This window comes from Hippoglossus hippoglossus, chromosome 6 (genome assembly GCF_009819705.1).
Source record: "Hippoglossus hippoglossus isolate fHipHip1 chromosome 6, fHipHip1.pri, whole genome shotgun sequence".
Classification (NCBI taxonomy): Eukaryota; Metazoa; Chordata; class Actinopteri; order Pleuronectiformes; family Pleuronectidae; genus Hippoglossus; species Hippoglossus hippoglossus.
In genome coordinates, this window is record NC_047156.1 from 7,031,243 (window position 1) to 7,058,892 (window position 27,650).

At 42.6% G+C, this 27,650-nt stretch overlaps 3 protein-coding genes across 7 annotated transcripts; all 3 read right to left on the reverse strand.

Moving 5' to 3' along the window:
* Positions 1–213: 213 nt before the first annotated feature.
* On the reverse strand, positions 214–7,972 carry trabd (TraB domain containing). Its single transcript, XM_034589124.1, has 10 exons — positions 7,825–7,972; positions 6,762–6,802; positions 6,472–6,526; positions 5,805–5,971; positions 5,329–5,469; positions 4,410–4,520; positions 4,175–4,314; positions 3,139–3,311; positions 2,681–2,777; positions 214–2,570 (listed from the first exon to the last, which is right to left on the reverse strand). Exons 1-10 carry the CDS (start codon positions 7,955–7,957, stop codon positions 2,399–2,401), a joined length of 1,230 nt encoding a protein of 409 aa, XP_034445015.1. The 5' UTR covers positions 7,958–7,972; the 3' UTR covers positions 214–2,398.
* On the reverse strand, positions 7,095–17,421 carry panx2 (pannexin 2). 3 transcript variants are annotated; one of them, XM_034589120.1, is made up of 8 exons: positions 17,299–17,421; positions 14,824–15,034; positions 14,353–14,776; positions 11,994–13,108; positions 11,639–11,774; positions 10,992–11,177; positions 9,733–10,733; positions 7,095–7,105 (listed from the first exon to the last, which is right to left on the reverse strand). In XM_034589120.1, exons 3-7 carry the CDS (start codon positions 14,579–14,581, stop codon positions 10,414–10,416), a joined length of 1,986 nt encoding a protein of 661 aa, XP_034445011.1. In that variant the 5' UTR covers positions 14,582–14,776; positions 14,824–15,034; positions 17,299–17,421; the 3' UTR covers positions 7,095–7,105; positions 9,733–10,413. The 3 variants fall into 3 exon arrangements, with proteins under 3 accessions (XP_034445011.1, XP_034445012.1, XP_034445013.1); XM_034589121.1 differs by adding an exon at positions 16,466–16,621 and having other exon boundaries at positions 14,353–15,034; positions 17,299–17,404; XM_034589122.1 differs by lacking the exon at positions 17,299–17,421 and adding an exon at positions 17,167–17,263 and having other exon boundaries at positions 14,353–15,034.
* A 2,544-nt stretch (positions 17,422–19,965) lies between these two features.
* mlc1 (modulator of VRAC current 1) lies at positions 19,966–25,968 on the reverse strand. Of its 3 annotated transcripts, none has more exons than XM_034589126.1 (12): positions 25,680–25,968; positions 24,665–24,943; positions 23,202–23,291; positions 22,990–23,043; positions 22,773–22,874; positions 22,561–22,662; positions 22,340–22,411; positions 22,139–22,255; positions 21,991–22,047; positions 21,205–21,327; positions 20,909–21,070; positions 19,966–20,605 (listed from the first exon to the last, which is right to left on the reverse strand). In XM_034589126.1, exons 2-12 carry the CDS (start codon positions 24,920–24,922, stop codon positions 20,528–20,530), a joined length of 1,215 nt encoding a protein of 404 aa, XP_034445017.1. In that variant the 5' UTR covers positions 24,923–24,943; positions 25,680–25,968; the 3' UTR covers positions 19,966–20,527. The 3 variants fall into 3 exon arrangements, with proteins under 3 accessions (XP_034445017.1, XP_034445019.1, XP_034445016.1); XM_034589128.1 differs by having other exon boundaries at positions 19,966–20,602; positions 24,665–24,984; XM_034589125.1 differs by having other exon boundaries at positions 24,665–24,984; positions 25,680–25,967.
* Positions 25,969–27,650: the final 1,682 nt, after the last annotated feature.

Consider the following 27,650-nt stretch of genomic DNA (forward strand, 5'->3'; position numbering starts at 1 on the left):
ACAGAAGCTAGAATTGATATTAAAAGGAGATAACAAAGTTCAGATAATAATTCACATTTAATAACTGAATAAGAAAGCTAATAATATTATTGTGACAGATGGTACAACATTGATATTAATATAATAATATCATTAAGCTACATACTGTATTCTGATGAAGTCAAATGTCATTGTGCGTTTGTAGCTGATATACAACAGGAAGAAAGCAACATGTTTGAGGCAAATATAGTTATATCTTTACTTAAAATGCTTTCATAATTCATGACATTATTCAGAATTCAATGTTGGGGTTTTCAACAACGACAATACGACACAAGGATACAGGGAAACAAACTTTGCAACAAATAATAGGCATTCATACAGTTTTCTTGGCAATTCTCAAAGTTACAGTATAGATTAAACATTCAGAGTTCTATGGCAGGGGGACAATGTTTTAATCTGACTGCATTATACTGCTGAGTGGGACATCTGTCCTCCACATTCTCACGATGCTTATATAAGAATTAATCGAATTCATGAGTTGGAAGACATATTATCTGAATTAGTTTAATGTTTGGATAGTTTACAAGTGGTCTCATGATGTAAGATAAAATGACACTGCTTCAGTTATTGAAGTCCTGTATAAATGCACTGGGTCGTTTCATAAATCTTGTAAATACATCTAGATAATGCACTGTACAAAAAATTACTTTAAATTAAGTTTTGGAAAACTAAGGAAATCGATGTTGGTATATAACCTTGCAACCATGTTATTGTCTTATTCAGACTGATGAATTTACAAGTTCCAGGGATGTTATCCATCCAGTTTTTATATGTGCAATAAGAGACTCTGTACTGTGGCTACAGGTCACTGGGTAAAACAGGGTCAAAGGCAGCAGTGATAGCAGTGTAAGGCTTGACCTCTCAACTCTGACCAACCTCAACTCTCAGTTCTCTTCATAATGCTCAAAACAAGTCCACAACTAATTTCCCTCAATGGGAAATCATGACAATCAATATAACTTTTGAATCGTCTGCTAGATCAACCAATCCTTGTTCCCCTTTTTACAATCATACCAGGAAGAGATAATGCATATATCATAAAAGTACAAACAGCTGGTGTGCTGAATGTCAGATGTCCTCATGGGAAGGTTTTCAGACAAAGCTTTCTGCCTATGATGCATATTTCTGTGTCAAGTATGAAACCTTTACTAATAGGTGCAACCAGAAAAAGCCTAAAGATGATGGTGCCGCACACTGGAAGTACAATTATATTATACAAATAACACTTTTTATGAATTTCTCATTCTGAGGCACATTTAAGCTTCTCCTCCTTCAGGTTTCTGTAGAATATAAAATGTAAGAGCCATGGTAACATTTCTGCTGAAACTAAGATGACAAAATGTAGACAGATGTCTGTATTAAGGGCGACAGTATCTATAAAGTTTGTCTACTTTATCTTAAATCAATAAAAGGACAGATTGTTACAAACAAAGTTGCATTAACCATTTGCTTGTACAATCTGTGAGACGCATAACACACATGTTTGCCATTCCTTGAAGTTAACCATTAGCCCTTACAGCTGCGGTATGAGGCACTTGTCTGTTGATGTAGGCAGGGCCATGCACATACGGAATCATTTCATGCTAATCCTGTATGAGGGTTTTGTGGAATATTCAACAATTAAGGAAATGATCAACCCTCCAAGTCAGACACTTGTTGACATTAACCTTGAGTTGCTCTAGGCACCAACTATTAAAACGGAAGGTTTAAAAAAAACCTTTCCTCAATTATATTTCTCCATTTTATTTATTCCAGTTCTAAATGACTTGCTATTTTGCTTTCTTGTCCTTTCCATAGGCTGCATGTCCAGTAAAAGACTCCACCAGTCTCTTTTAAAGTGTTCAACTTGAAATGTGCCAATATCCCAAAAATCCTGGCTGGCACAGTAAAGGAGAGAGGAGTAAGGAGAGAGCGATAGAAAAGTGTTCCACTCAGAAAGTGAATCGTCATATCAGGGCAGGTGACTGAAGCTGTTTCTGATGGTACTTGTCCAATCATATCTCTGTGTGTAAGTCATTCAGAGGAATTCTGGGGTAAATAGAAATCTATTGAAAAGGAATTTTTGACATTTGTAAACAATACAAAATGCAGGATTTGCACGAAATATAATTTAAAAAAAATTAAAAAAAAAAAAAAAGAGTACTGTCATGGTTTCTTTGGCAGTACGGCCCCGCAGTGTTGACAGGGACATCAATACAAGACGGAAGGCTCTAAACCCCCCTGAGGTCCTCGGTAGCTCATAGTGTGGGCTGGTGAACTCTATTCCTCCAGCCTCACCTCCTTTTGTTAAGGCCACTGGTGATAGATGCATCTTTTTCATAAATCAGAGGTCGTGTCAATGATGCGCTTGGAGAGGTCAAGCAGGCGGCGGCTGTAGAATCTCCAGAGCTGATTGGACAGTGGGTAAAGACAGTAAGGCTCGACCTATACTCCCTCCAGCACGGTAACAGGCATATCCCAGCATTCCCATCACGACACCCTTCATGACTGTGCGCAACACCCAGCCAAAACGCGAGGGAGGCGCAACACTGAGGAAGAAACACACACATGGAGCAGCTGTTGAACTGTCAAAGCAAATACAATTACAGTTCATTTGTACTTCTGACTATCAATTATGTAAACCACAAAATAAACATACCTCATGATTTCACTAATGTTAAGCTGCTTCTCCCAGTTTCTTTCGATGCCAGGAACGTGACCCATCCCAACGACTCCCACCACCACAGCAGGCACTTCTGCAAAACAGTATTAAATGTTCTAGTGACAAAAGTGCCAAGTTGGCAACGCTGCCTGTAAACGCCCCCTGGCGACTTAATAGAAACTGATTGCACCAAGTCATTCTGAAAGAGGTTTGGGGAATAGGGAAATTACCACTCTGCTGGTTGACCAGAGATGTAACAGCAGTATAAACTGAAATATATTATGGATTCATTCACATTTTTATGAGAATTAAGCTGTAAGCACTGGACTGTGGCCGGTCCAGTCAAAAACAAAAAAAACAGAACACAATGAACAAGCTAAAAAGTCTATATATTAAAATTAATATCATGATCCACAAGATGTGATGCCTTCCTTATTGAACAGTGAAATACTCACTCTGGGCATTAGAGGGAGCCTCCACACAGCGTGTAGCCTGACGGAGAGTGTGAGTGAGGTAGATGTCTCTTTCAGCCACGATGGTCTGATGGAGAGCAGGAAACTCGCCGATCATCTCCGACATGGTCTGCTCCAGCAGGTCTTTCTGTTTGCACTTCTCTACGTCCTCTTTACTGAAACATATAGTAAGAAAATAAAGATCTGGGTGATTCTGTTTAAATGTTAGATTCTGTATTTATATTTAGGTTATTATTTTTACTGTTCAATATTGTTAAATGAGCACAACATAGTATATGCAGGACTACAAGTCATTTGTTGTTTGAATTCAACACTTCATGTACAGTATGAATCTAGTGAATGACTTAAGCAAAAGACTGCATTACTTATATTTGTGAGAGACTTTGAAACTGTCTGTTTGTCATGTGTTCAGTCTGGAAAAGCTGAATTCAGAGCATCTAAGAGACTTTAAAAGACTTTTTAACGTTGTGCGAATGCCCCAGATCATTGGCTTTCAAAACACATCTTCTAACATATAATCTGTTTAAGTCCCTGCCTGTATCATCAGAGAACGTAACATCACTTTTAAAAGGCTCGGCCTCAATGATGTTGGAGGATGGACACATAATAACTTTATACAAAAAGCTTCCAGTCAGATCTCATGGACACTGGCAGTTGAACAAATTGGCAGATTTGCTTGTGCTCTGGAAAATGTGTGGGCGCACAGTCCCTCACTCAACAGGGAGCACACAGATATTCTCAAACATATCCGAAGCTGCTTTTTTAAGTATAATGTTTGCTACCACCTGCCGCAATTTCCCCAAATGTCGAAATTCATTGATATCGAGCATTTACATTTAAACTTCCCTTTTCTTTTCTTTCTCAACCTCTGAAGAACATTAGATATGCAAATAAGGCATGTTCTGAACTCATTCTAGGATACAGTGCTGTAGATCTCTATGCTGTTAACCATCAGCATCTAATAATAGACAGAGAAAGATGTTTTCTTGACTACTTGTGACTAAAAGTGAAGTTATACCTGATTGGATCTGACAGAAAGCAAAGACCCCAGGCCAGACGAGCCTTCTGCCACAGACTGAGGGCCGCAATAGCCCTTTTGAAGGTCACAGGGATCGGCCTGTCCCCCAGGTGAAATTTACAGAAGGGCACCTGTCCAGCCTGTGTGGAGAGAAAAACATCAACAATGAAAAAAGAAGAGAATAACATAAAAGAAATGATCAACCTCTTTCTCACTTTTGTTGTGTGTGATTTACCTCCTTGAAGGCCTCTCTAAACTCTCCTCCAGGAGCCATGCCCAGCTGCTCTGTGATGTGAGCGGAAACTTTGAGCAGGAGAATCTGCATCAGGCCAGACATCAGCCCATTCTGTCAAACACACATGGCACAGAGAAACAAATATATGTTCAGTGATCATTTTTAATTTGATGACATTAGTACAAGTTGTTTAGTTTAAGGTACTTAAGTTGTCATAGAACTCGAAAACAAAAACAGACTAAAACTCAAACTCATTCACTTAAGCTGCTTTCAGACATGCACTGAACTCTGCAGATTCTCAGTGTTTTCTCAAGAGGAGGTGCATGTGTGAACGGAAATGTCCGAGTGAGAGGCTCCGGATTATCAGCGGATTGTCTCCGCCTGGCCTACTACTATACAGTCCGTAGAAATTAAGGAGATTGTGTGAACGACGTGTGAACACACCAGGGGATCCCCGCGGGATAATGGGGAGGATTTGTTGCTGTTGTGAAAGCATCCGTGCAGAGAACCTCCTGCTGCATTGTCGTGTGTTAGAGGCAAACTCTGGGTAAACTCCAGACCCAATTCTCAGAGCTTTACCCGCAGGTCACGTTTGAAAATGGCTTTACTGACTTTAAGTCCTGCTTATGAAGCACAGTGATACTTCGTTCTCCATTAACAATGAGTATATGATGCAATACCCTTCACTGTGGCTGTCCCCGTCTAAGACCTCACCATTTCTACTTTATTCTTAATATACACTTCACCCTCTCCATCTTTGTTTCACTGTTGCTGTTCCGCGCTCTCTTATCCCTCCTCTCTCGTATCCCTCCTCTCTCTTATCCCTCCTCTCTCGTATCCCTCCTCTCTCTTATCCCTCCTCTCTCTTATCCCTCACACCACCACCTTTCTTAATTCCCCATCTTCCTGAGAGCCTCACCTGTTTGATGGCCTGCTGAACCTTATCCAGGTTGATGTCTTTGGCTTCCCTCAGCAGTGTACTCTCGTCCATCTTCAACATCGACACTCTGTACTGACACAGCTCCACCACCACCACGTCCGGCTGCACGGCACGAATCATCTGTGTGACAGAGAAAGACAGCAGTGGGTTTTTAAGATAAGAAACAGAGACAAAATAAGAAAGCATAAGAGAGTGAGAGAGCACCAAATGGAAACTGAGTGAGGGTGGATGTACAGAAAAAACAATCAATGAGGGAGAAAGAAGAAAAGATTATGCTTGGCAAAATAGGAACGCAAACCTAATCACAGTGTATAAGAGCGACTCATCATCACTTCAAGGTGCTACTCTACGGCTCTTCTCCACATTCACAGTTACTCCTTTATCCACCAACGTTTCACAGCACATCAAATCTTAAAAGGGTGTGAATGGCAATGTGTGAATTCTCAATGGCCCACCATTGCCACGTCCTTTTTGCTGCTGTCACTGAAGTGTGCCGTGCCCACCAGGTACAGGAGGCTGCCATCGGGGGCAGTGAGAAGCGTCACAGTCTCTGGGAGCTCAGGAGACGACTGGCGACGCTGAGCTCGCATCTGCCAAAGCAGCTCCACTGCCTCACCATCAGCTGGACAGTCACCATAGAAACAAATGAAAAAGAACTTATCATGTTTGATGTTTTAAACGCATTATGTGTTTTTCTCACAGCTTTGAAAGTTTCACACATACAGCCTCGCTGCTAATGATGGAAAAGAGTTACAGCTTTTTAGTCAAGTCTAAAAACATCTGCTGGTCTAGAAAACAGTGAAATAAGTCTGTGCCTTACACCTGTATTGCATAAGCAGAAGCTGCATTCTTAAGCTAAGTGGTTATGTGGAGAAGTAGAACTAGTAATAAATATCTAAAGAACTAACGCTTAGTTTATTATTGCTCAAAGCACAGAATTATTGTAAGATGTTTGAAACTATAGCACACATATTTACTATTACAGAGACAGTTGTAATAAACTACATCTTTTTTTTTTTCAAAGTTTGTATATAACAATACAACAGTCCCTTTGTTAAATGGTATATTGCACCATCTCTCTGACGAAGTACAGCATACGCCCAGTATTATCAAGCAGCTTACAGAGCTCTGGAGGTATACACGGCAGTTCGTCTTCTGATGGGCAGATTGACTCATCCTGTGACACATCAAAACACAAAACAATATCTTAGACACACGGTGCCAGGATTATGGATACTACGCATTTCCAAGCTGAGCTCAGTTTGTGAAAGACGTGGTGATTGCACGAAATGAGGCAACATTAAAATCTATTATTACACAAGCCAATCTCACACACACACACACACACACACACAAAAACACAAACACACACTCTCTTGCTCTCTCTCTCTCTCTCTAATACTTTTACACACCTCTGAGTTGTTGTCTTGGTCCATGTTTGAAGCACTAAAAGCTGAAGTGACAGAGAGCAAAATGAAGAAGTGAATGTCTGCTCACACCACTCAGTCTGTGGTTTAAACACACACACACAAACGCACACACACACAAATAACAGGTCTAATCTAGGGTCCTAGGACATAATCATTTAAAGTAAAACAGTGTACGCTCACTTTCTTTGTCCAAAGGTTAAAGTCTCCATGTATAGATTCAATTCAATCATAACATTAGTTTGGAGCGGACTAAGAAAACCTTACTTTATAAATATGAAAAGAACCTATCATAATATAATCATAAGTTTGATCATCTAAGTAAGATGCTTGTTATTATACATTTAAACAGAGTTATGATGTCTTCAGGTATAACTGCCGCCAGTCTCGTAGTAAACAAACTTTTCTACGTCTCTCATCACGACGAACAAAACAAGTGCATCAGTGTTCCGGGCTCAGCTCCACGAGAAGTGCGTTTAACGATAACTGAGTTTCACGGGTGAATATTATGTTTAAGATTTTAAAATGAATTCCCCTGAAGAGACACAATAGGTGAAGGACTCAGCCACAACACGTCGGAGTCTGTTGTCAAACAGTGGATCACGTTGTTGAGGCGACAGCTAACAGCTGCGGTGCCGACTGCTGACGTTGCTTTACGAGTGTCCGGCTGCCGAGCGGAGCAAAGCTGCTGTTCACGGCTCTAACGCTGCCGGTGGAAAGTGGAGCATGTCCCCGGTGTGTTAAAGTGAATCGAAGAGGTATCTCCATCTCTGTCGAGGTGAATTGTTCCGGTGAAAGCTTCGCCGCAGAGCCGAGGAAGAGGTGCCCATGCCGCGGGGGGGCACGTCTACAGGCTAGCTAACTAACTAGCTAGCTTGGCGTTCGGGACTGCTAAGCTAACCCAACGGTGATAACAGCTAACTCAAGCTAACGCTAACTAGCAGGAATGTGACCGAATACAACACAATACAACAAAGATAATCTTACAACTACAACAAGTCTGGGTTCAGATAAACTCGCTGTCAACACAGGAAAAGCTTCAACTTACTGAACAAGCTGTCAGCCCGTGTGTGCGTCCGTGTGTGCGTGCGTGTGTGCGCGTATATGTGTGTGTCACTGTGCGGCTTCTCCGGTGCAGTGCAAACTGACAGCCGCGGTGCATTCTGGTACACGTAGTTCATCGACCGTCAGGAGGCACACGTGTTGTTTTTTTATTATAAAGAAAAACGTGTTTCATTTTATTTCATTTCTGGCATTTTGACATTTTACACATCACAGTCAGAGTCTGGACGTTCACCCCCCACATTCCCAGTGTCCTCAGCCTTAAAGGTCCAGTGTGAAAGATTCAGGTGAAAGGAATCTATTGGCAGAAATATAAAATCACCCTAGTGATGTTTTCACTAGTGTGTTTGATCCAAATTGTACAAATTGTTGTTTTCTTTACCCTAGAATGGGTCTTTTATATTTAAATACTCCATATCTACATCAGGAGCGGGTCCTCTCGACGGAGGCCGCCATGTTTTTTTTACGGTACTTCGCCACTAGATGTCACTAAATTCTACACACTGGACCTTTAAATGTGAAGATTTACACAGAAAAAAGAGCAGTGCTGTGTCACAGCATATACAACATGCCCTCACACACTGGTGCTACTTGTCTTATAAAGTGCTTCTGGATGCATTTTGTGTGCTTGAGTAGTCTGACAAAGGGATTCTGAGCCAACCTTTATTGTGACAGCCACAGAGACCACATCTTTTTTCTCTTTGTCGCTACTGACACATGTAAAGCGTCCTTGGGTCTCTTGAAAGGTGCTATGTACATTCAAGTTATTATTATACCTCCCACAAGGCCCAACAGTCCCCTTATGAAACCACTTCAATTCACCAGATCAGGATTTTTATTTGGATTTGCACCAAATTTCACATGTTCATAAATATCAGTCCCCTAAATATGCTTGATTTTTCAATATCAAGAGCCATGAATTACTCTGAGAAATCAGTGAAAATTTTGCAAAGCACCCTCTCACTGATTTTAATCTGCAATATGTGATGGGTTCTTTCCTGAGACATACCACATCCTTCCACCTAGTTATGTGGTAATCTCTAGCTTTTATTATTTAGTTATAATAGGTGACATTTATTGTGATAATTATCAATATAGCGAATGATACTAAAATAGTTTATCTTGATATCATTTTTTGCCCAGCCATCTACCACAACAAATCTTAAAGCGTGTATTTACTGAATGCCCCAGACAATGAGTATATAGTATGTATGTAGGTGCACCTATCCCACAGATAGGCCTGTGACAATAGCAATAAAGTGTTCTACAGTATTCAGATACTGTATTTCCTTTTTATTGAGGTTCATTTGTGCCGCTGCAATGAATGCATAAGGAGAGGTTGTGGTAGGCGCCCATCCCCTTGTCCACGCACTAGTGAACTCAACCCCTCAGTGTGAAAGGTGCTAACATTGCCTATATGTTTGGTTTATCTACAAATCACAGACAAACTATTCTAGTCATTCTTTCACAAGTTTCTTTTGGCGATCAAGCAGGTGTTAGCACAATTTGAGACAGGGGAGCACTGAAAAAACAGCGGATGACAATCATAAGCTTTGTCATTGTAAGTTCCAGTGAGGAACGATTCGACAGCAACTCCCACTTCATTCATTTTCACATCACTCGCGCGAGAAGTCAGCAGAACACAGAGTCCAGAAACAGTGAGTCCAGCTCCAGTCATCACGGTGAAGGGATATTCACGTCGTCAAGAAGAAAACACCCACGTTACCTTTTCTACTAGATTTCAAAAGATATCTAGCACCTATTACCCACATCAATACTGATAATTCACCCACACAGCCACTCCTATCACTGTAGAATCTTCTGTTCCTTTATAAAATATGCCAATCTACCATTAATTATGTGCAAATATATCAGAATCAAGATCTTAATACACGTCCCTAATCAGTGGTGAAAACCGCAACGACAAAGCCATGTAATTTATTATATTTTAAACATCCCAAAAATCGCTGAGTCACACACAGTGTCTATACATGTACAGCTTTCTGCGAACTACGATGCTGTAAGCGCAAACCTTATTGCCACAAATATATTGTGATCTTTTGCATATTATTGTGCAGATCTCAAGTGTATTGCGTGAGCTACCTTTCTACTTGGTTATTGTGATAAAGGGACTAAGCGTTATCATATGTGTTTAAATACCACAATGCAAATATGCATCAATCCAAAGGTGTCTGAGCTCGTCTCCCATCGGCGCTCATCCTTTCTTTACTGATAATAACGGTTTGAACCTGCACTGTAGCACCCTGTTAAAGTATATCACTGCTGGTTTCATTGGAGGGTGATGAGCTGTGCACAGTCATCCTGAGACATGAATGGGATATCAGTGCTTACAGTAATACTCTGGTAAACACAACCATTATTCATCCTCTCTGAGTATTTCAACAATCTAAAAGTGTTTCCCTTTCTTTCTCATCAGTCAGCCCAATCCTCCCATCACAGAAGTGTGAGAAGTGAGAGTAGGTGAGCAGGGGAGGCTCTGGATTGGAGTACAGGATTGACACGGTGGTCATGTGCAGATAGGAATCACAGTCGGCGTTCCTCTTCTTCTCCGTCTTTAACATTCCCCGGCGGCGATGAGCTCCCCCGGTCTCCCTGCCAGTCTGTCTCTACGGTGTTCTTCGTCCTCGTCTTCCTCAAAGAGAGTGTGGTGTATGCTGAGCAGCTGGTGTGTGGGCGCTCTGGTCAGGGGTGGTGTCGGAGGCTCTGGGTTTACTGCCTGGGTGACGGGCTCCATTTGTGGTGGGGAGGACTTGGGACTGAGCGCATCCTCGCTGGACGGTGGGTTGGGGCTCACCCCATTTACATATGCTTGGGTGGGCAGGGTCATGGTAGAAAAGGAAGGGTTGGTAAATTCCGGAGAGCACACCTTAGTTTCTGAAGAGCCAAGAAGGAAAAACAAGACAGGAAAGATACGAGAGGAGAGAAATGTGGAGGTGAATATAGATAACAGTATCTTGTATCTATTATTGCTTATTTGCAGGATTATGCAAGGAACAGTAGGTTTAGATGTGTTGCCCTGTTTGTCTGGTATCTAATATAATCCTTCAATATTTGACCCAATGGATTCATGTAAAAAAAAATGTGAGTAATTCTGCCAGAAACCAGAAAGAGACGAGTAAAGATTAGATTTACCTGTAATTGCGCCAGACACATGAACGATAGTATGTGTGCCTTCAAGGTACACTGTGTCTATGTTGTGCTCTGAGGGAAGTGGTTCTGCAATTGTGGCCTCCACCTTGGGCTTACGAATGGTCAGCATGTACGGGTGGACGTCCAGTGAGAAGTTGCGACTGTGCTTTTTCTCCATCGCGCTTAAATCTACAAGTCAAAAATCAGATTCACTTAAAAATAGGGAAGTAAAAAGGAACATAATCCCTCCAAAATTAGCATCAACTGATTTTCTTGCATTTTGGAGGCAAGCTGTGAACACAACATTTATCTGTTAGCACCATATTGTATTCTTATGGTTTACTGTCTTTCTGTTTTGTTCTGCTCAGATTGTTTATATGGGTTTATCGGAGCTGAAAACTTTTGCTAAGATGCTAAAGAAAGTAAAAAATATGGACCAAAACAGTAAATATTTGGGCCATAAAACCAAAACAGTGAGCTAAAAGACACTAAATATCTCTGTAGATCTGAGGGTGACAGCAGAAGTGAATGATAATTCTTTAAGAGTTCATTAAAGTGACTTTTGAGCAATTTAAAATTTTGATTAGCGCAGCTTTAATTTAAAATCTCTTTTTCTAGCATGTTCACTTACAGTTTGTAGAGCTGTATACCTTTTGTTGCTGGGTGCTGTGTGCCTTTGCTGTCCAGAAGTGGTGCGATGAAGTTGTCGGCCATCGTCTTTCGTCTGAGCGGTTTGGGTTTTTCAGGCTTGCCGTGATTTTCCAAGCGTGTGAGGGTAAGAGGTTCCTTTACAAAGAATAGAAAACATCATATCACAGATTAATGGCAAATAAAAAGTACTCAGTAGAGCACATACTTAAGCCAAAATCCTACAAATCCTACACGTGTTTGTCTAGTTCTTACAGTAGATATATAAAAGAAAAAGGGAAGAGAAAATAAGAAGGACTGAAGGTTCTCAGGGAGAAAATGGTGAGTTCTGACATTATTGTTGGTAAACCGTTGTACCTTGAATGGCTGAGGGAGAGGATTTGAGGATGGGATCCATTTAATCTTCTTGCGAGTCCGTTTGATGACCAGTGGCTCCCCGGCCATCTCCCCCACTCCAAAATCAAAGGGATCCATGTTGGGATCAATCGTTTGTATTCCACAGTCCCTCACTGTGGGTGTAGCGTCGTGGTTGGACTGTGCAAGTGCAGCCAGGAGCTGCCTGACCACGTTGTCATACATGAGGTCACTCTCGTTGGTGATGAAGTCCAGCCTGTTGAGTGACTTGATGTGGTCCCTGTTCTCGTTGCAAAACATGGCCAGGATGTTGATGTCGCAGAACTGAGACTTCTGCCAGCGTCGCCGCGTTTTAATGCCAACTTTATGCAGTTTGTCAAATACAAAGTTGGACTTGCGCACGACAAACAAGTGCAGCAAATTAATCAGGATGATGAGGTTCATGGTGCAGAGCAGAGATATGTCCACAATGGCCATGATGCGCTGCAGCTGCACAGCAGGAAGCTTACAGTTAACCCTGAGCTTCAGCTCTAAATAGCTGCTGGTGTCTGGGGGCTCACCCAGCGCACAGGTGAACTCATTCTGTCTTTGGCGGGCGTAGTAGGCGCTCAGGTAGGAAATGGGGATAGAACTGAGGCAGATAATAGCCAGGTGGCGACCCAGGTAAAGCTTAGCCAGAAAGTTACTTTGGCCTCGTCTCTCTAAGTATTTCTCAAACAGGTTCTGCTCCGGGCTCTTCTCCTTCTCTGCGTTTTCTATGATCTCCCTCCTCTCTCGCTCAGTTATGCCAGGTCCTTTGGACTGGATCTGCTTCTCGATCTTTGGGGCTCGGCCCTCAGCAGCTCGATGGTAGCAGTTGTCGATCTCTTGGAGCAGGAAGTTGAGCTCCGAGGTGAGTCGCGTGGAGGCCATGAACTCCCAGCTCAAAGCAGGGATGTACATGATTCCAGCAAAGGCCAGCAGGGCGTAGGGCAGGAACTTGTGTTCAAAGAGTGAAGGCCAGAGGTGATGCTCCACACCAGGTAAAGCATCACTCAGCTCTGTCCAGCAGTAGCCTCTTGCATAAAGTGCCTGGTCCCTGGTGAAGTTGTGCGGTGTGTAACAGTATATGGACTCCTCTAAAGAAAGGGCAGATAGAAACCATCAGTATAACATCACTCAAACAAGTTGGATGATTATATCTCATCATGATGGGATTCAATTTGACAAGCTGAAAGAAGAATGATGCAATGCTATATCCTAGATCTTAATTTTTGGTTCAACCTCATGAACAATATTTGGCAAAGATTACAATAAATAACGTTAAAATACAACCAGCGGCATGAGAGCGAGGTTTTAAAAAAATTGTTTAACAGTTTGATCTAAACCATTTAAAGGCAAGGAAAGGTAAACATATCTGAAATATCTGTAACTGTAAATCTGTATGAGCACACAGTTCAATGTCAAACAACAGATTTATAATGTTAATCAAATATTTATTAATTCTCACTTTCACATCACTTTTCAATAAGAGACCACAGTTTCATGCAGAAGTTATTCATCTTGAATCTTTCTGGTTTCATTTCTGAGAATCCTCCAGAATGGTTCATCTGCTCAGCACAAAGCGCTGCGTCTCTCATGCAGCTTTTTAAAACGACAGAAGCACCTGACTGCCTCAGATAGAGGAAGTGATAATAACACTCCTTCTTGTCCAAGTTCATCTCTATCAGCTCCGTCTGTTAAGTACAGGTGTCAGCACTTCTACCAGCAATGTGCAATACGACAAACTATAACTATAACAATATTTTAAAATAAAAATACTTGAAATGATGTGGATATCTGCAGTGACATTACTTTATTAGAGCAACAGAGGGCAGGCTGCTGTCCTTGTGCTTTAATAGTTATATTTTGACAGTGCTATATTTATCCTTAGTGAGTGAATACCTGAGAAGTCGTCTAAACGGCCACATCTCTCAGCTGCTAAAGTTAAACGCTCGGTCCCAGCTGGTTAGATGCTGCTCTGCAGAGTCTGACTCAGCAGTGAACTAACATCCCTCCCATCCATCGTTTCCCTCTTGTCTTTCCAACCAGACTCCCTTCTCCCCCCCCTCCCAACAATCCATTCCTTCATATTTCCAGTCTGTCTTCCTCACTCTCTCTCTCTGTCTCTCTGTCTCTCTGTCTCTCTATCCCTCCCTGTCTTATCACCTTCTTACACTGGGACAGAAGACACAAACGCACCAAACATCGTATCTGTATCTTTTACACTGTGAGTCTTGAGGTGTACATCTGTTAATTTATTTATCGATTTTAAAGAACTTCAACTCATGTGTATATCCCCAAACCTGACATCAGGGCTGCTGCTATACCTTGAGTGTCTTACCTGCAAAGTTCCTGGTGAAGACGAGGGTGACCAGCAGGATGGGGATGATGACCGTCCCTATAGTAACAACACGATCAAAGGGCAGCTCCAGTTTGAGCTGCACCATGAGGCATGCCAGGGCCCCGCCCTTCTCATCCTGAGAGTGGCCCGGCAGGATCAGCTCCTTCAGCTTCTCGCCGGCGAGTAGAGCTGTGGCCATGTCTAAGTTCTGATCGAGGATGTTCTGCATCCGGAACACAGAGGACGCACACTACAACCCCTCTCCGGGCTGGAGGGGAGTGCAGACTCTCCCTGCTGCAATCACAGACTCCTCGATACAGTCTGACGTACACACACACACACGTCAAAGTGTGGCCGACCTCAGCCCCTGTCAACATGTGTGGGGAAGTAGCGGGTCATCCTGTGGGATCTGTGTTCTTCAGAGCTTTGAGTTTCCCTTTTAGAGGAAGAAGGGTGTCCAGAAGTGCACACACACACACACACACACTCCTCTCACTCTGCCTCTTCCCTATGCTCTGCCCCGTCTCCACAGTGCCTGGCCTGCGTCCCCTCACGCTCTGTGTGGCAGGATGAGGAATGGGCTGAGTTTAGGAGGCGTCCCTGCAAACCCCAGGGAGAGTGAGTGTTGGCTGAAGAGTTGTTGCGTGGGCTCCGGTCAGAAGAAGCTCAGACCAGTCGATACCTGAAAGACAGACAGCAAGTTAGGGAGATAAAATGTGGCTAATTTTAAGTACAGCTTTAAGTATGGCTGAGAATATACTACGATAATGAGTAAATAATGAATTGATATTGCCTCACACCTTCTTTAAGAATGTGTTCTCATCCAGGGTCCTTCATTATGCAGTTGTTACTGAGGATGACTAACCCACACGCTCTAAGTGAGGTAACTCCAGAGGTTTTTTTTTTGCTTTTAATGGAGCAAGGACACTAAAGGGCAAGTTTAGTCTCTGGGGAGCCGGCTAGCCCGGTTTCATTCTGCGATTTTGACAAATCTGTCTGTTTTGGACACTAACTGTCCCCTGCCCTTCTCTGGACTCCCGGTGGTCTTCCTCTCTGAGGAAGAGCATGTTCTCACTGGGACGTCGTGTGCACCCAGTGGGACATCTTGTCATGTGTGAGAGCAAGTGTGTGCATGTGAAGCACACATATACACGTGCATGCAAATGGTTGTGCTGAAACTGTGCAGGAGGTGGATCAGTGGCTGCAGCTTGCTCATTTCACTTGAAGGTTATGTGAATGTCCTTATAAGTGAGGAGTGTAAATACATCACCCCTTCACGTCAACAGCCCTCACCCTCTCGCTCTCCCTCCTCATCCTCTTCTTCTTTCTCTCCTCATTACTCTCACTGCCCTCCTCTCACTTTCGTCTCATTACACACACACACACAGCTCATCTATGAAATCCCTTCAAAGCCGAGCTCTCTTATAGTCCAGGCCTGGAGAGTATACACTTAATGTCCTGGGGAGCGGAACCTTGAGACCGCAGTTTTATAGCACTCTCACCCACATGGTGAGAAATATCACAAGGTGAGGAGTCTTTTGAAATATCATCAGTGGACATAATGAAAGACTACTTGTTAAGGCTGACCTCAAGCAGTAGTCTCAAGGATAATCAAAAGGGGGAAAAAGAACTTTGCTTGATTTGAATTTAAGGGAGCAGCATCACATTTAAAGTGCTCAGTTAGAAGCTGCACTGCTGTCAGCAAGTGAGCCTCCTGCACCGCTCCAGTCCGACAGATTACTGTATGTCCCTGAGTCGGACAATGCTGTTTGTGTTTAGAGGGAATCCCACGTTCCTTTGCTGCTACAACATCCCACTAATCCAGTAGAGCTGCAACTGCAAAGAGGCAGAGTCAGGGTGAGAAGATCATGATGTCACAGTGAGCTCATCCTTGTGTTAGAGGATGCTTCTCGCTGCTGTCTTCCCAAGAGCCGGCTGCAGAGAGGCAGCGTCTGGGACAACAGAGGGAAGAGATCTGTTCATTCATCATGAGCTGACAGTTGCAGGCAGAGGAACATTCAGTGCACACTTTGAACACCTAACTACAGCAGCTGGCACACATTTAGGAACCTACACAGAAAGACAGGACAAAGTATCTTCAGTATTTCCTCACTTTTGACTTGTCAGTAACGCTGCAGGGATATTTCATCAGGGTGAGAAGACCATGATGTCACAGTGAGCTCATCCTTGTGTTATAGGAGGCTTCTCGCTGCTGTCTTCCCAACAGGTCTGTTCCGGTTTCAAAGAGCCGGCTGCAGAGAGGCAGCGTCTGGGACAATAGAGGGAACAGATCTTTTCATAGATGACAGCTGCAGGTGAAGGAACTTTCAGTGCACATGACTCGGACACTTTCACCACCTAACTAAAGCATCTCCCTTTAAAAAAGCTGTAAAGGCACACTGCTTTGTATTGATATCGAAAGACAGCATAGAGGAAACTCTGTTTTCCCACTTTTGACTTCCCTAAAGGGAAACACTGCAGGGACATTTCATCAGGGTGAGAGGATGATTATGTCATCCTCCATGTGTTGTGCTGCGCTTCCAGCTGCGGTCTTTCCAACAGGTTCACGAGTCCACGGGATGGTGAGAAGGAGAAGGAGGAGGGACACCGACGAGCCGCCGTTTCAGCACCTGAGCGCTGGATAGCTCCTGGAAATAGCTGCTGAACATCATGTGTGGCGACTCAGTGTGTGTGTGTGTGTGTGTTGCCTTCCCGCTCACACACTCTCCCACTCTCTCTGTGAGTGTGTGTGTGTGTGTGTGATAGAGAGAGAAGAGAAGACCCTGATGCTGAGTACCTGCAGCAGCTGTCTACCTGTCCACACTGCATCCACACAAAACCACTGTTCTTCCTCCTCTTCCTCCTCCTCATCTTCCTTTTTTTGTGGACGCTTCAGACACAGAGATATGTGCATGCTGTGGTAAAAACAATCAAGACCCCACTCACCGTGTCTCGCTGCATCCTCCGGCACGGTAAGAGTTAATCTGCAGTGCGGGCGAGCAGCTACAACATGTATCCGAGCGCACCGGTTTGTTCCGCCTTCCCCTCCCCTCCCTCTCCCCTCCCCGGCTCTCCCCTCCCCTGCCCTGCCTCCTCCTCCTCTTTCTCAGAAACAAGGGATGAGACGACACATTAAGATTATGTAGTTCATCACATCGCCTCGCGTTTATCCAAAACAGGAGAAGAGATGCTGGGGAAAAAAACTCAACGAGGCTGTGCTGCAGAAATAGATTCATCTTATTACCATTGAGATATTGGACAATCAGATTTCTGAACGTTGCTGTGATGTAATCAGGGATAAAACTGTATAATCCCTAATAAATAAATAAAAAATAGGCTCAATACATAGGCGTGTGTTTAGGACCAAGACTTGGCTCAAACCACCATTCAAATCTTCTATTGGTCCAGTGCACAACAGAACTTGCGGTGACTGTGACATTGATAGGTCCATGCAGCCTGTCAATCATCTGTGCACGTGGACCTGGCCACAGACGCGCACAAACAGTGAAAGGGAAACATGCCTGTCACTCAAACTCACTGGGTGCGGCGAGCATCTGGATACCACTTTTATATTTGAATGTGTTTAATTATTCATTTTGGCCAAAGACAGCAGCAGCTGCAGCAGAATCACAAATATTCATGCAGCAGAAGCCAAAGTCAAGATAAGAACAAAGTAGAGCTGATAGTGGAGGAGACATTATTTAAAATGCATGAGGTATTTGCAGTGGTGCACAGGCCTGTGGGAGGACACTGTCTGCCAACAGCAGCTTGTTTTGAGGGAGGTCTTTTAAGGAAACAGCATAAAATATTAAAATATAATTGGCTCTTATTGAATAACACAGATTACCAGTTAATTTACCCGGCTACATTATATTTCTGCTAAAAATAGGGGCTTGTATTACATCATCTTGAGAAGCTGCACTCTATCATCCATCATCTCTGCTGGGATTCTTGTTGTCTCCCTGTGAGCGCGCCCCCGATGTTCGTCAGCTCGACTCAGCCACAAGTCAGTTTCTCCTCCAGCCGGTTTCCACCAGTTTAAGCGAGAAGCGCCGCTGCTCACTGTGTCTGCTCGTCGCTCTACCTCCCTCCCTCCCTCCCTCTCTCTCCTCTCTCACTGTGATGCTCATGTCTTACATGTGTCGTACTGGTGTGAAGGGTATAAAAATAAAATCCAACAGCATATGGGAAGGACACAAATCCCAGAATTCATGTCCTTTCATTTTAAGGCCTAATACACAGAGTGATCACTTTATTAAGGTTCATCTGCACAATCTCACAATTCATCTCAACAGCTCTAAACTATTGCATTGTTGTTAACGTTAAGTTTTTGTTGAGAGTTTAAAATGTGTAAATGTGTGCATCTATTAATACTGAGTTGATGGGGTGGTGGTGTCCATGACTACACTGTATTGCAGGTGTATGTGTCCAATTAACGTCCTCACTTAGTTGTACACAAGGGTGGGTAGATTAAAAGAAACATCATCAACATCCATCCATGCATCCATCTTATTATTTGAGGGTCACAGTGAAGCCGAAGCCAATCTCAGTTTAGTATAAACACTTCTGAATATAATACAGTCGAGTACAGCAGCACCTGCTAAAGCATATAACTGAATTAACTGAATCACATTCGACTACAAAGCTGTACCTAATAAATTGGATACTGCATGAAGTATAAAACAAAAACCTGGCCCAAAAGAGTTAGTAAATGCAATTAACTCTTGGTTTATAAACACATAATGTCTCTTAATGAATGTTTGAGTTTCACTTCAACCTTTTCAGGCATAATCTTGTGTGCAAAGGGGGGGGGGGGGGAATGGATCCTTGTTAGTAAGAATATATCATGTGCGGTGTTTAACACAGACTGGAGCAGAGGGAGTAAATGAACAGAGGAAGGAATTAAATAAACTGGCACTGCAAAATAAATGAGAGCACAACAATAATGAGAACACCATTCTCATTATAAACAAACAAGCACAAGTGGGGAGGTTCGATGAAGTAAGCAGGCACACAAATAATCATCTGGAGACCATCACATCTAAAAAAGGATAACAAGTAAACAATATTTCCTGGGAAGTTAAATTTAGGATGGAGGCAATTAGAGCTATATGTATCTGCTGTCTGATTGGCTCAGTCTGCCATTGAGACATATATAATATCCAGGATATTTAATGGAATGAGCAACATAAAAAAGCAGGAAAAGACAAAAAGCAGTATAGACATGTACCATTGTTTATACTTGATGACAAATGTTTTATTTTTCATAAAAAGACAATTTCAGTTAAGTCCAATTATTTGAAATGTTCTGCTGTAATAAAATACTCCAGAGTACAAACAGAGTCCTACTGAGAGAAAAATATATATATAACTTACACTGACGCAAGTGTTGAGATAAGTAATTGTTCTCTGCGGAGAATAAAGTCTGTTTTCAAACCAATTTTTCATGAGCTGTTTTCAGATGTGTTGCATCGCTGGTTGTTTCAAATCATCACCAGACACTGACAGGTTGATACCTCAGAATAAACCGAGCCAGAGGCAGGTGATAAACATGTAAATGCAAGGTAAGTAGGGAGTCTTTGTATGGATAGAAAAATACATACAAAGACATACTGACATGCATGAGTTGGATGTATTGTACTTACACGTACTGACATGCTTTTCATCTTTTTGTAAAGCCTTGATAGTTGTCATATTGTACTGTATCCATTAAAAGGAGAATTAATTCCGGTATTTACAGTATAACAAAGTTAAATATTCATTGAAAAACATGAAAATTAAAGGCATTTAGGCTCAAACAGGTTTATGTTACTGAAGATAAAAACACACAATTGTTGATTGTATCTATATTATGTCAGTTTAAAGGTACTTGTGCTTATTAAACAAAAGAGAAATGTTCTCAATGACGCTTCTCACTAACAGGTAACAATCATAAAAACACAGAATACAAAAAATCTTAATCAAAAACAATAATCAAAAACATAAAAACAGTTTATTTTCCTTTTCTGATTTCATTCTCATCTTTCCATTCTTCTCCTCTTTCCTCTGTTAACATCTTTACACCTCTTCCTTCTTCCTTCTAACGCTCTGTCGGGATTGTTTTGTGCTTAGAGCTTACACAGTTTGTTTGTTTTTACACTTCTCATCCAAACCTCTCCACGTACAGGGGGACTGCTCACGGGGCCATTTGGACCACAACTGCCTTCCAAGCTCTGTCTTTGTCAAAATCCTGCGCTCCACTGGACGCTTGCTGCTGAGGGAGCAAAAACGGAGAGAGGGAGGAGAAGAGGGGGGAAATGTGGAAGAGGAAAGGTGACAAAAAAACGTGGGAGATGAATCACGTGTGAAGAATGAGCAGCACAATGTCATTTTCAATGTTAAAATAGCTCATTGACTTTTATGTTGTCACAGTAACATGCCATTTACATGAGCCATAGCTGGGGAATCTAACATCTGGAGCAGGTGTTGGTGTCTTTTACAACATTGACAGATATCTTTCTTCATCTTTTGCTGGAATTGGAGAGAGAGAGGATATTCCTGCTTTCCCCTGCCTCACCTCACAGTAATGGGTCAGCATGGGCATGCTCTCTGGGCACTCTGGAGCCCCCATGCGGAGCTGACTCTTGTAGGAGGCACAGTGCACCACAGTGGCTGAAGTCAGAACTGCCTGCACCAGCAGCAGCACCATGAGAATCAGCAGCAGGATGTCGTAGGATTGCTGGACCACACAGAAACGGACACACACATGCAGACAAGAGTGAATTGTTCTGGTTGCTCTGGTGCAAAGGATGAAGAAAATCCTGCAACCTGTACATCGCATTCTGCAGCAAATGTACACTTCATTAAGCTCACCTTTTCTGTGGGCACATCATGCAGGAAAATTTCAATGAAGCTGATCACGCTTGAAGAGAGGAAGCCCGAGGCTGAAAAGAGCAGGGGGGACGTCACACTGCTGATGGCGATCAGCACCTCCACCTGAGAAACATCAAGGATAAAGAGAACAATGTTCAGACCATAAAAGATCCAGAAATATAGTTATGGACAATGAAGTTTATCCTTCGTGAGATTTCAGGTTGTCATTTTATCCATATTGCACCTTTTGAGAGCAGAACATCACACAGTGCTGTATATATTTAAAGTCTGCAACAAACCCTGATCAGAGGATTTAAGAGACTATATATATATCAAACTCTTAACATGTTGGTCATGAGTCTGTGCCTGATCTGTAGTGACACCTACGTTTTGAAGTGATGATTTAATAGAAGAGGAAATAGAACTAGATTACAGATTACTGTAGTGACTCAATTTTAGAATAAATAAGTATAGAGTATTAGGAAATAATCTGGCATGTAGGCAGTTGTTTAAAATAGACATTAACACAATAAACAAGGCAAACTGAAAAGGATCCAGGACAGAACCTTGGGGCACACCAGTGGCAGATGCAAGTTCCCAACAGAAAGTGGGGAACTCTTATCTGAGAGGTAGGAGGAGAACCACTCCAGGGCTGAACCAGAGATACTTACCCACTGCCTAAATCTACTAATGGTTTACAGTGTCAAAAGAATCCAACAGTACCAATGTAGATCACTCTGGCATCAGTGGACTATGAGACGAGCAACAGTATTGTCTTATACTCACCAGGCATTTGTTGGGATATTCTGATACAACGTGGCTTGCAATAGCACTGGGAAAACACTGCAAAGGAATAAAGATCAGACAAAGTTATAAGATAAGACATTTTAGTTATCACTCTGAACTGAAATTTCTGTTATTATAAAAAACTTACAGCCACAAGGATCCAGAAAAATGTGACAGACAAGTAGGGACCTGGTAGCAAAGCGTCCATGTTGAGGGCAATGATGCCTCCGAATACAGCTGAGATCCCCACGATCACTTCAATCACCTGTAGAGACACTCATTGGTTGATAAAGAGACATATTGGAACCACACCGTAGCAGAATATGTAATGAAACAGAAACCTACTCACAGAATATGCTTTGAGGAGTCGAGCGGGGAACACTGCAGGCATTATAACCACAGGTCTTTCATATGTCACCGACTGGAAGATGGATGAAAGATCGAGAGGAGTTAGGGTGGAAGAGTGAGAGCTAAAGGGAGAGAAAGAGGGGAGAGGTATCAGATGGGGGAACAAAGGCATAAATCACTCACACACACACACGCACGCACACGCACACAACACACACACACCTTCCTGTGGCAGCAGCAGTCCTCTGCAGAGCGGGCTGACAGGATGACAGTACTGGCCATCAACACCTCCAGCACAATCATCAAGATGAGGTTAAAGTTGATCTGAGAACACGCAGAGCAGGAGGACTGAAACACGACTGAAGACGTGGAGTCATTGATCTGCTGCGAAATGAGTGACAGTTCTCATCATCATGTTATTACGCAGTATTTACATTGACAGCCGAGGGGTTCAGCACCAGTTTACAGCCAAACCAAACCAGGCAGGTGGTTGTTACAGCGAACGTAGACACATAGACCACCTGGAAATCTGACACCTTGAAAACAGAATAATGACACCTGCGTTAGAATTGAACACGGATAAGACAATTCAATTAAAAATCAATTAAAACATAATTATCCCTTTAGCCCACGGTGTGCTTGTTTACTCACTGCAACATGTCTGTTCTTGGCGATGGCAAAACTGGCTATGGCTGCAGGGAGGCCCTGGGAACAACAACAAATGAGCAGCTGCATTAATCTACGCAAGGCGCAGACTGAAAATAACGTTTTGACACGACAGTCTAATCTGAGCAATGTTTATCAACTCATTAGGCGGAAGGTAGAAAGGCAATGTAAATGTGATTTGGATTACGGTCACTTACAGAGCCCGCAGCACAGCGCAGGTAGTCCATGGCAACAGGAAACACGTTTCCCAGGTACAGGGAGAAACCAGATGTGATGAGCAGACTGCCCTGAGGACACACACAGACACAGGCATGCACACACATACAAATACAGAAAGCTCATATATGCATTCAACAGGTGAGGCTGCAAAAGAATACGCATACTAATGCATATATCTTATTTAACACATGCCTATCTATTGATGGAATAACACTATTACGTATCCACTTTTATTTACTCATATTAAATGCTTATTCTTTTCTCCTTTTGATATTAAAAGACTTTGATTATTTGGGACAGAACCTGAAAGTCTTGACCAAAGTTTACTGAAACATTTGATGTGGTTAGTTTTGGTTTCACTTTGCAATTCAGGGATCGGACTAAAGACTTTATTATCCTGTCGTTATCACCTATGTGGGCTGCATCTACCTTTAGATGACGGGCTTGTAGGCGGACGTGCATCTGACGACAGCACGTTGTCAGTTTGGCCGGTAGCAGTGTTTCTGTTTGACTGGAGAAACTGAATGAACCAGTTCATTTCTCATCAAACACGCTCAGATAACCGGATGACCCTGGAGGTGCCAACGGTTACCGAGCTGGGCAAATCCAGTTTTTCCCCATTGTACAACTGCAATAACAGAACTGTCGAAAGCTCAACTCATTTTTACCCGTGGGGCAATTTATGGTTTTAATCTAATTTTATTTGACTTCCTGCTGTTGTTGTTGTAATTGATTCATTTGCTTTAAATACAATTATATGCACTGTATTTATTACTATGTCTTACTTATTTGTGTTTTCTTGGAATATTTTCTTTATTTTCTATACTCAGCTATATTGTAAATGAGGTTTCTACCTCAACATGTTCCTGAGTTAAAATAAAGATTGAATGAAAGAATTTAAGGTCGTTGAAACTGTAATATTATTTTGTGATACCAGCTAAATGAACTTCCTCTTAGTTCACACATATCGTCAGAGGTGAAGACAAGAATCAATCCAGCGAGCTGCTTCTACTTCTTCTAAGAATGCTGTCTCAAATTGGTTCAAAAGTTCAAACTATCCAAATTAGTGTTCACACTGCAAATGCACCAAACCATGGTTTATCTAATATGGATAGAGACCAGTTTTGGTCCGTGGTTGTGGACTGTGGACCGAGGCACCTTTCACACCTGTTATTTTGGTTCAGACTACACAGAAAGTTCTGAGGGTCCTGACCAAACAAGACAGGTGTGAAAGACATGTTGTCTGTGTATTTGCTGTTGCTTGGATGTGGAAGGACAAAACAAGATTTCTCATTGCCATCTCACTCAGATTTTCAAGATTGGGATTTTTCCTCTCCCCACAAAACCCCAATCCTTTCAAATCCTGTGTTCTGGACTTTAAAATAAAGGTAAATCCTGTTCTGTTCCTCCGTTAAGTCTCCCTGACCATCCCCACTCTCACCCCTATGAGGACACTGTAGAGCCAGGCCCTGTAGCTGAAGCAGGGGTGCTTTAGATGCTCCGGCTGGGGCAGCTGCAGGTCACTGGCCCTCACGTCCACTGTGTAGCTATCCCGCTCGTGTCTGTCCCGCTCCCCCCTGTCTGGCCTTCTCTCCAATCCCCTGTCTCCACGACGTCCCAGCGAGCCACCAACTCTCTCCAGAGTGGGCATGTGGCTGTAGGTGAACTCGTCTCTGGCTGACAGCTCCTCACACTGCATCTCTGAGGCAATGGTGGATGACTGCGGATCGGATGGGAAACGATCAGCGAGGATTACACCCTCTGGGAAAGGAAGAAAACAAACAAAGAAGTGAAGAGAGGAGATTTCAATACTGCTGACGAGTGGCTGGTGAATAAAGAGCTCAGGAGAAAATAAAGGAAAAAATGAAAACAGTGGCAATTACAAAAATAAAATATGGCCTTGCACAAATAACAAACACTGAAAAACATTAACTTAAGCCTTAACAATAATTTAAAAAACAGCTTCTTCTGATTCTAAAACTTTTGAGATTGAGCCCCTCCCCAGAATCTGTGGTCTCAACTAAAGTCCATATATTGATGGAAAGTAAATGATCACACGTTTACCAGTGTTTAATTCAGCCAATAAGTAAAAACATACTGACATAACATAATAACATTATATTTTGATTAAGAAAGTGTGTTGATTATTTTATATCGAATCCAGTAAAGCTTGGTCAAAATTAAAAAACATGCAAACTTTTAAAAATCCTCATTAATTTGTGTTATTTGCAAAAAAAAAAAAAATATTGATTGAAGTTTTGTCATCAGATTGTTTAGTTCATAAAATATTCAAATTGGTGTTAGCCTTGAAAATCCCATTACCCATCAGTCCCAGTGATCAAACTTATCACGCAGCAGCAAATAAACACCCCCCCCTCCTCTTTCTGCTCGAGCCGAGAGGTGACCACTCCATCTTTCACTTCTCCTTTTTCACATATTGCTCCGTCCACACTCACCTGCTTTGGAGTCTCTTGCAAACACAGTCCAACAAAGGTATCCCTCAGCCGCTGGGATCAAACCACCACATGGAAGACGGCGTCTTTTTGTATGCAGCTCCTTGTGCGACCCATCTCTCTCACGCTTACACTCACTATTAGTCCCACTCTCCTCCTCTTTTCTCTCTCTCTCCTTCTCCCTCTCTTTACACAACGTCTCTTAGAAACAGTTTCTGAAAAGTTTTTGTTTTTGAGTCCTTCAAAGCATGGAGCTAAAACACATGGCTCTTGTGCTGCCAGCCCACTCTGTGCCAAAGGGAGAGCGCCTGTGCATGACAACAAGGGGAGGACGAAGGGGCTCGCGATGGGGGCAGAGTGAACAGGGCAGACACCCTTTTACCCCCCCCCCCCCCCCCCCCCCCCCCCCCCCCCCCCCCCCATTTCCTCACACACACACATGCACATCAACCTACTCACAAAACTGAACAATAGTGGCTCAGAGCTGCATGCATGACAACACACAGAGTTGTGCGTTTTGAAATTCCACTTCGCAGCAAGAGAAAATGAAGTGGCCACAAAGAGGAAATCACACAAATCCCATTATCAACAGTTGGTTTTGTCTGCACAATGTTGAATGTGTGTCCCTGTGGAGCTCCCCTCATGTCTGCCCCTCGCAGTTCACAGCCCAGTAAATTAAGATGCCCAGCAGTGCTTTAGAAAAGAGGCAACAGAGACATGTTCACGGCTCAATCTCATGGTCCAACGCAGCCACACAGATGATGGATCATTTCAGCCTCAAACCAGAGTCCCCCCCCCGGAATCCTATTGGATGACGACATCTTGTGTGTGGGTTCATTGTGTCACTGTATGAAGCGTGTACATGCAAAGTGCACCTCAGGATTCCATTGAGTCTTTAACAGAGCGGAGCATTCTCAGCTCAACATTGTTCCTGGGCAGCGGTGACCATGGCAACTCCTTAACAACTGCTGTCACCCCGTCCCTCGCCATTCTAATCTCTCCAGAGCCACACACACACGGCGAATCCCATTCACAGTCAAAGAGAGAGGGATATGTGGCAACAGTTTACAGGACGCATTCATCGCTGATTAGATGGGGCTCAATTGAATATACTGTAATATACACACACACACACACACACACAAGCTTGTTTTCTCCGCTTGTATTATGACTTGTTTGCTTGCTCACTTTTCAGTCTCACAAACAACTAACACGATTTATTGCTGAAAAATAGTTAATAGTTAATTAAAAAACATTAGTTCAAAGGAGACTCGCTAAATAGTTCACTGTTCAGAGATACTGTAGTTTTACACAAATTCTATTGTTTGAGGCAGAACTAATAAATACCTCAATACAGATCCTCTGTTGTATTTGGTGTTGTCTCGGTTTATTTCAAACAGTAATGTGAGGCCATCTTTGCTCAGTTTGAGTGTTTATGTGATGAAATGATAAAAATCATGATCACACAGGCTTCAACACTATGAGCACAACGACAGGCCAGTAATCTGAGCTTTGTGTGAGGAGAGTCTGAGACTTTTAAAATCCCTGGTGTCAGCAGATCATCCTTGTTTTACTTGTTTTACAACTCACCATTAAACTGTCCCACTCACCTCAATATCTAGAACAGTGACTCTAGTTCAACAAAGAGCATAAGCAGGAAATGAGAGTAATCCTCAGACACTGGCTGTTTGTTATGGGTCTGTAAAGGTTTAGTGTTGTTGTTGAAAGTTTGCCACACAAAGATAATATATAAAAAATATCAACAACCCACATTTGACTCTGTATTTGCTCTTGATACTGTTTCAACAGTTTTTACACAAGCTTCAGTTTTCGTTCTCATCCTTTGAAAACAGTCGTATCTTCTCTGCTGGTGGAGGAGCTTTGAGAGATTTGAGTAAATAACCCCTGATGAAGCAGTGACGTCATGGATGGATAGATGGTCTCATATAACGACACAAAAGATTTACACTATGG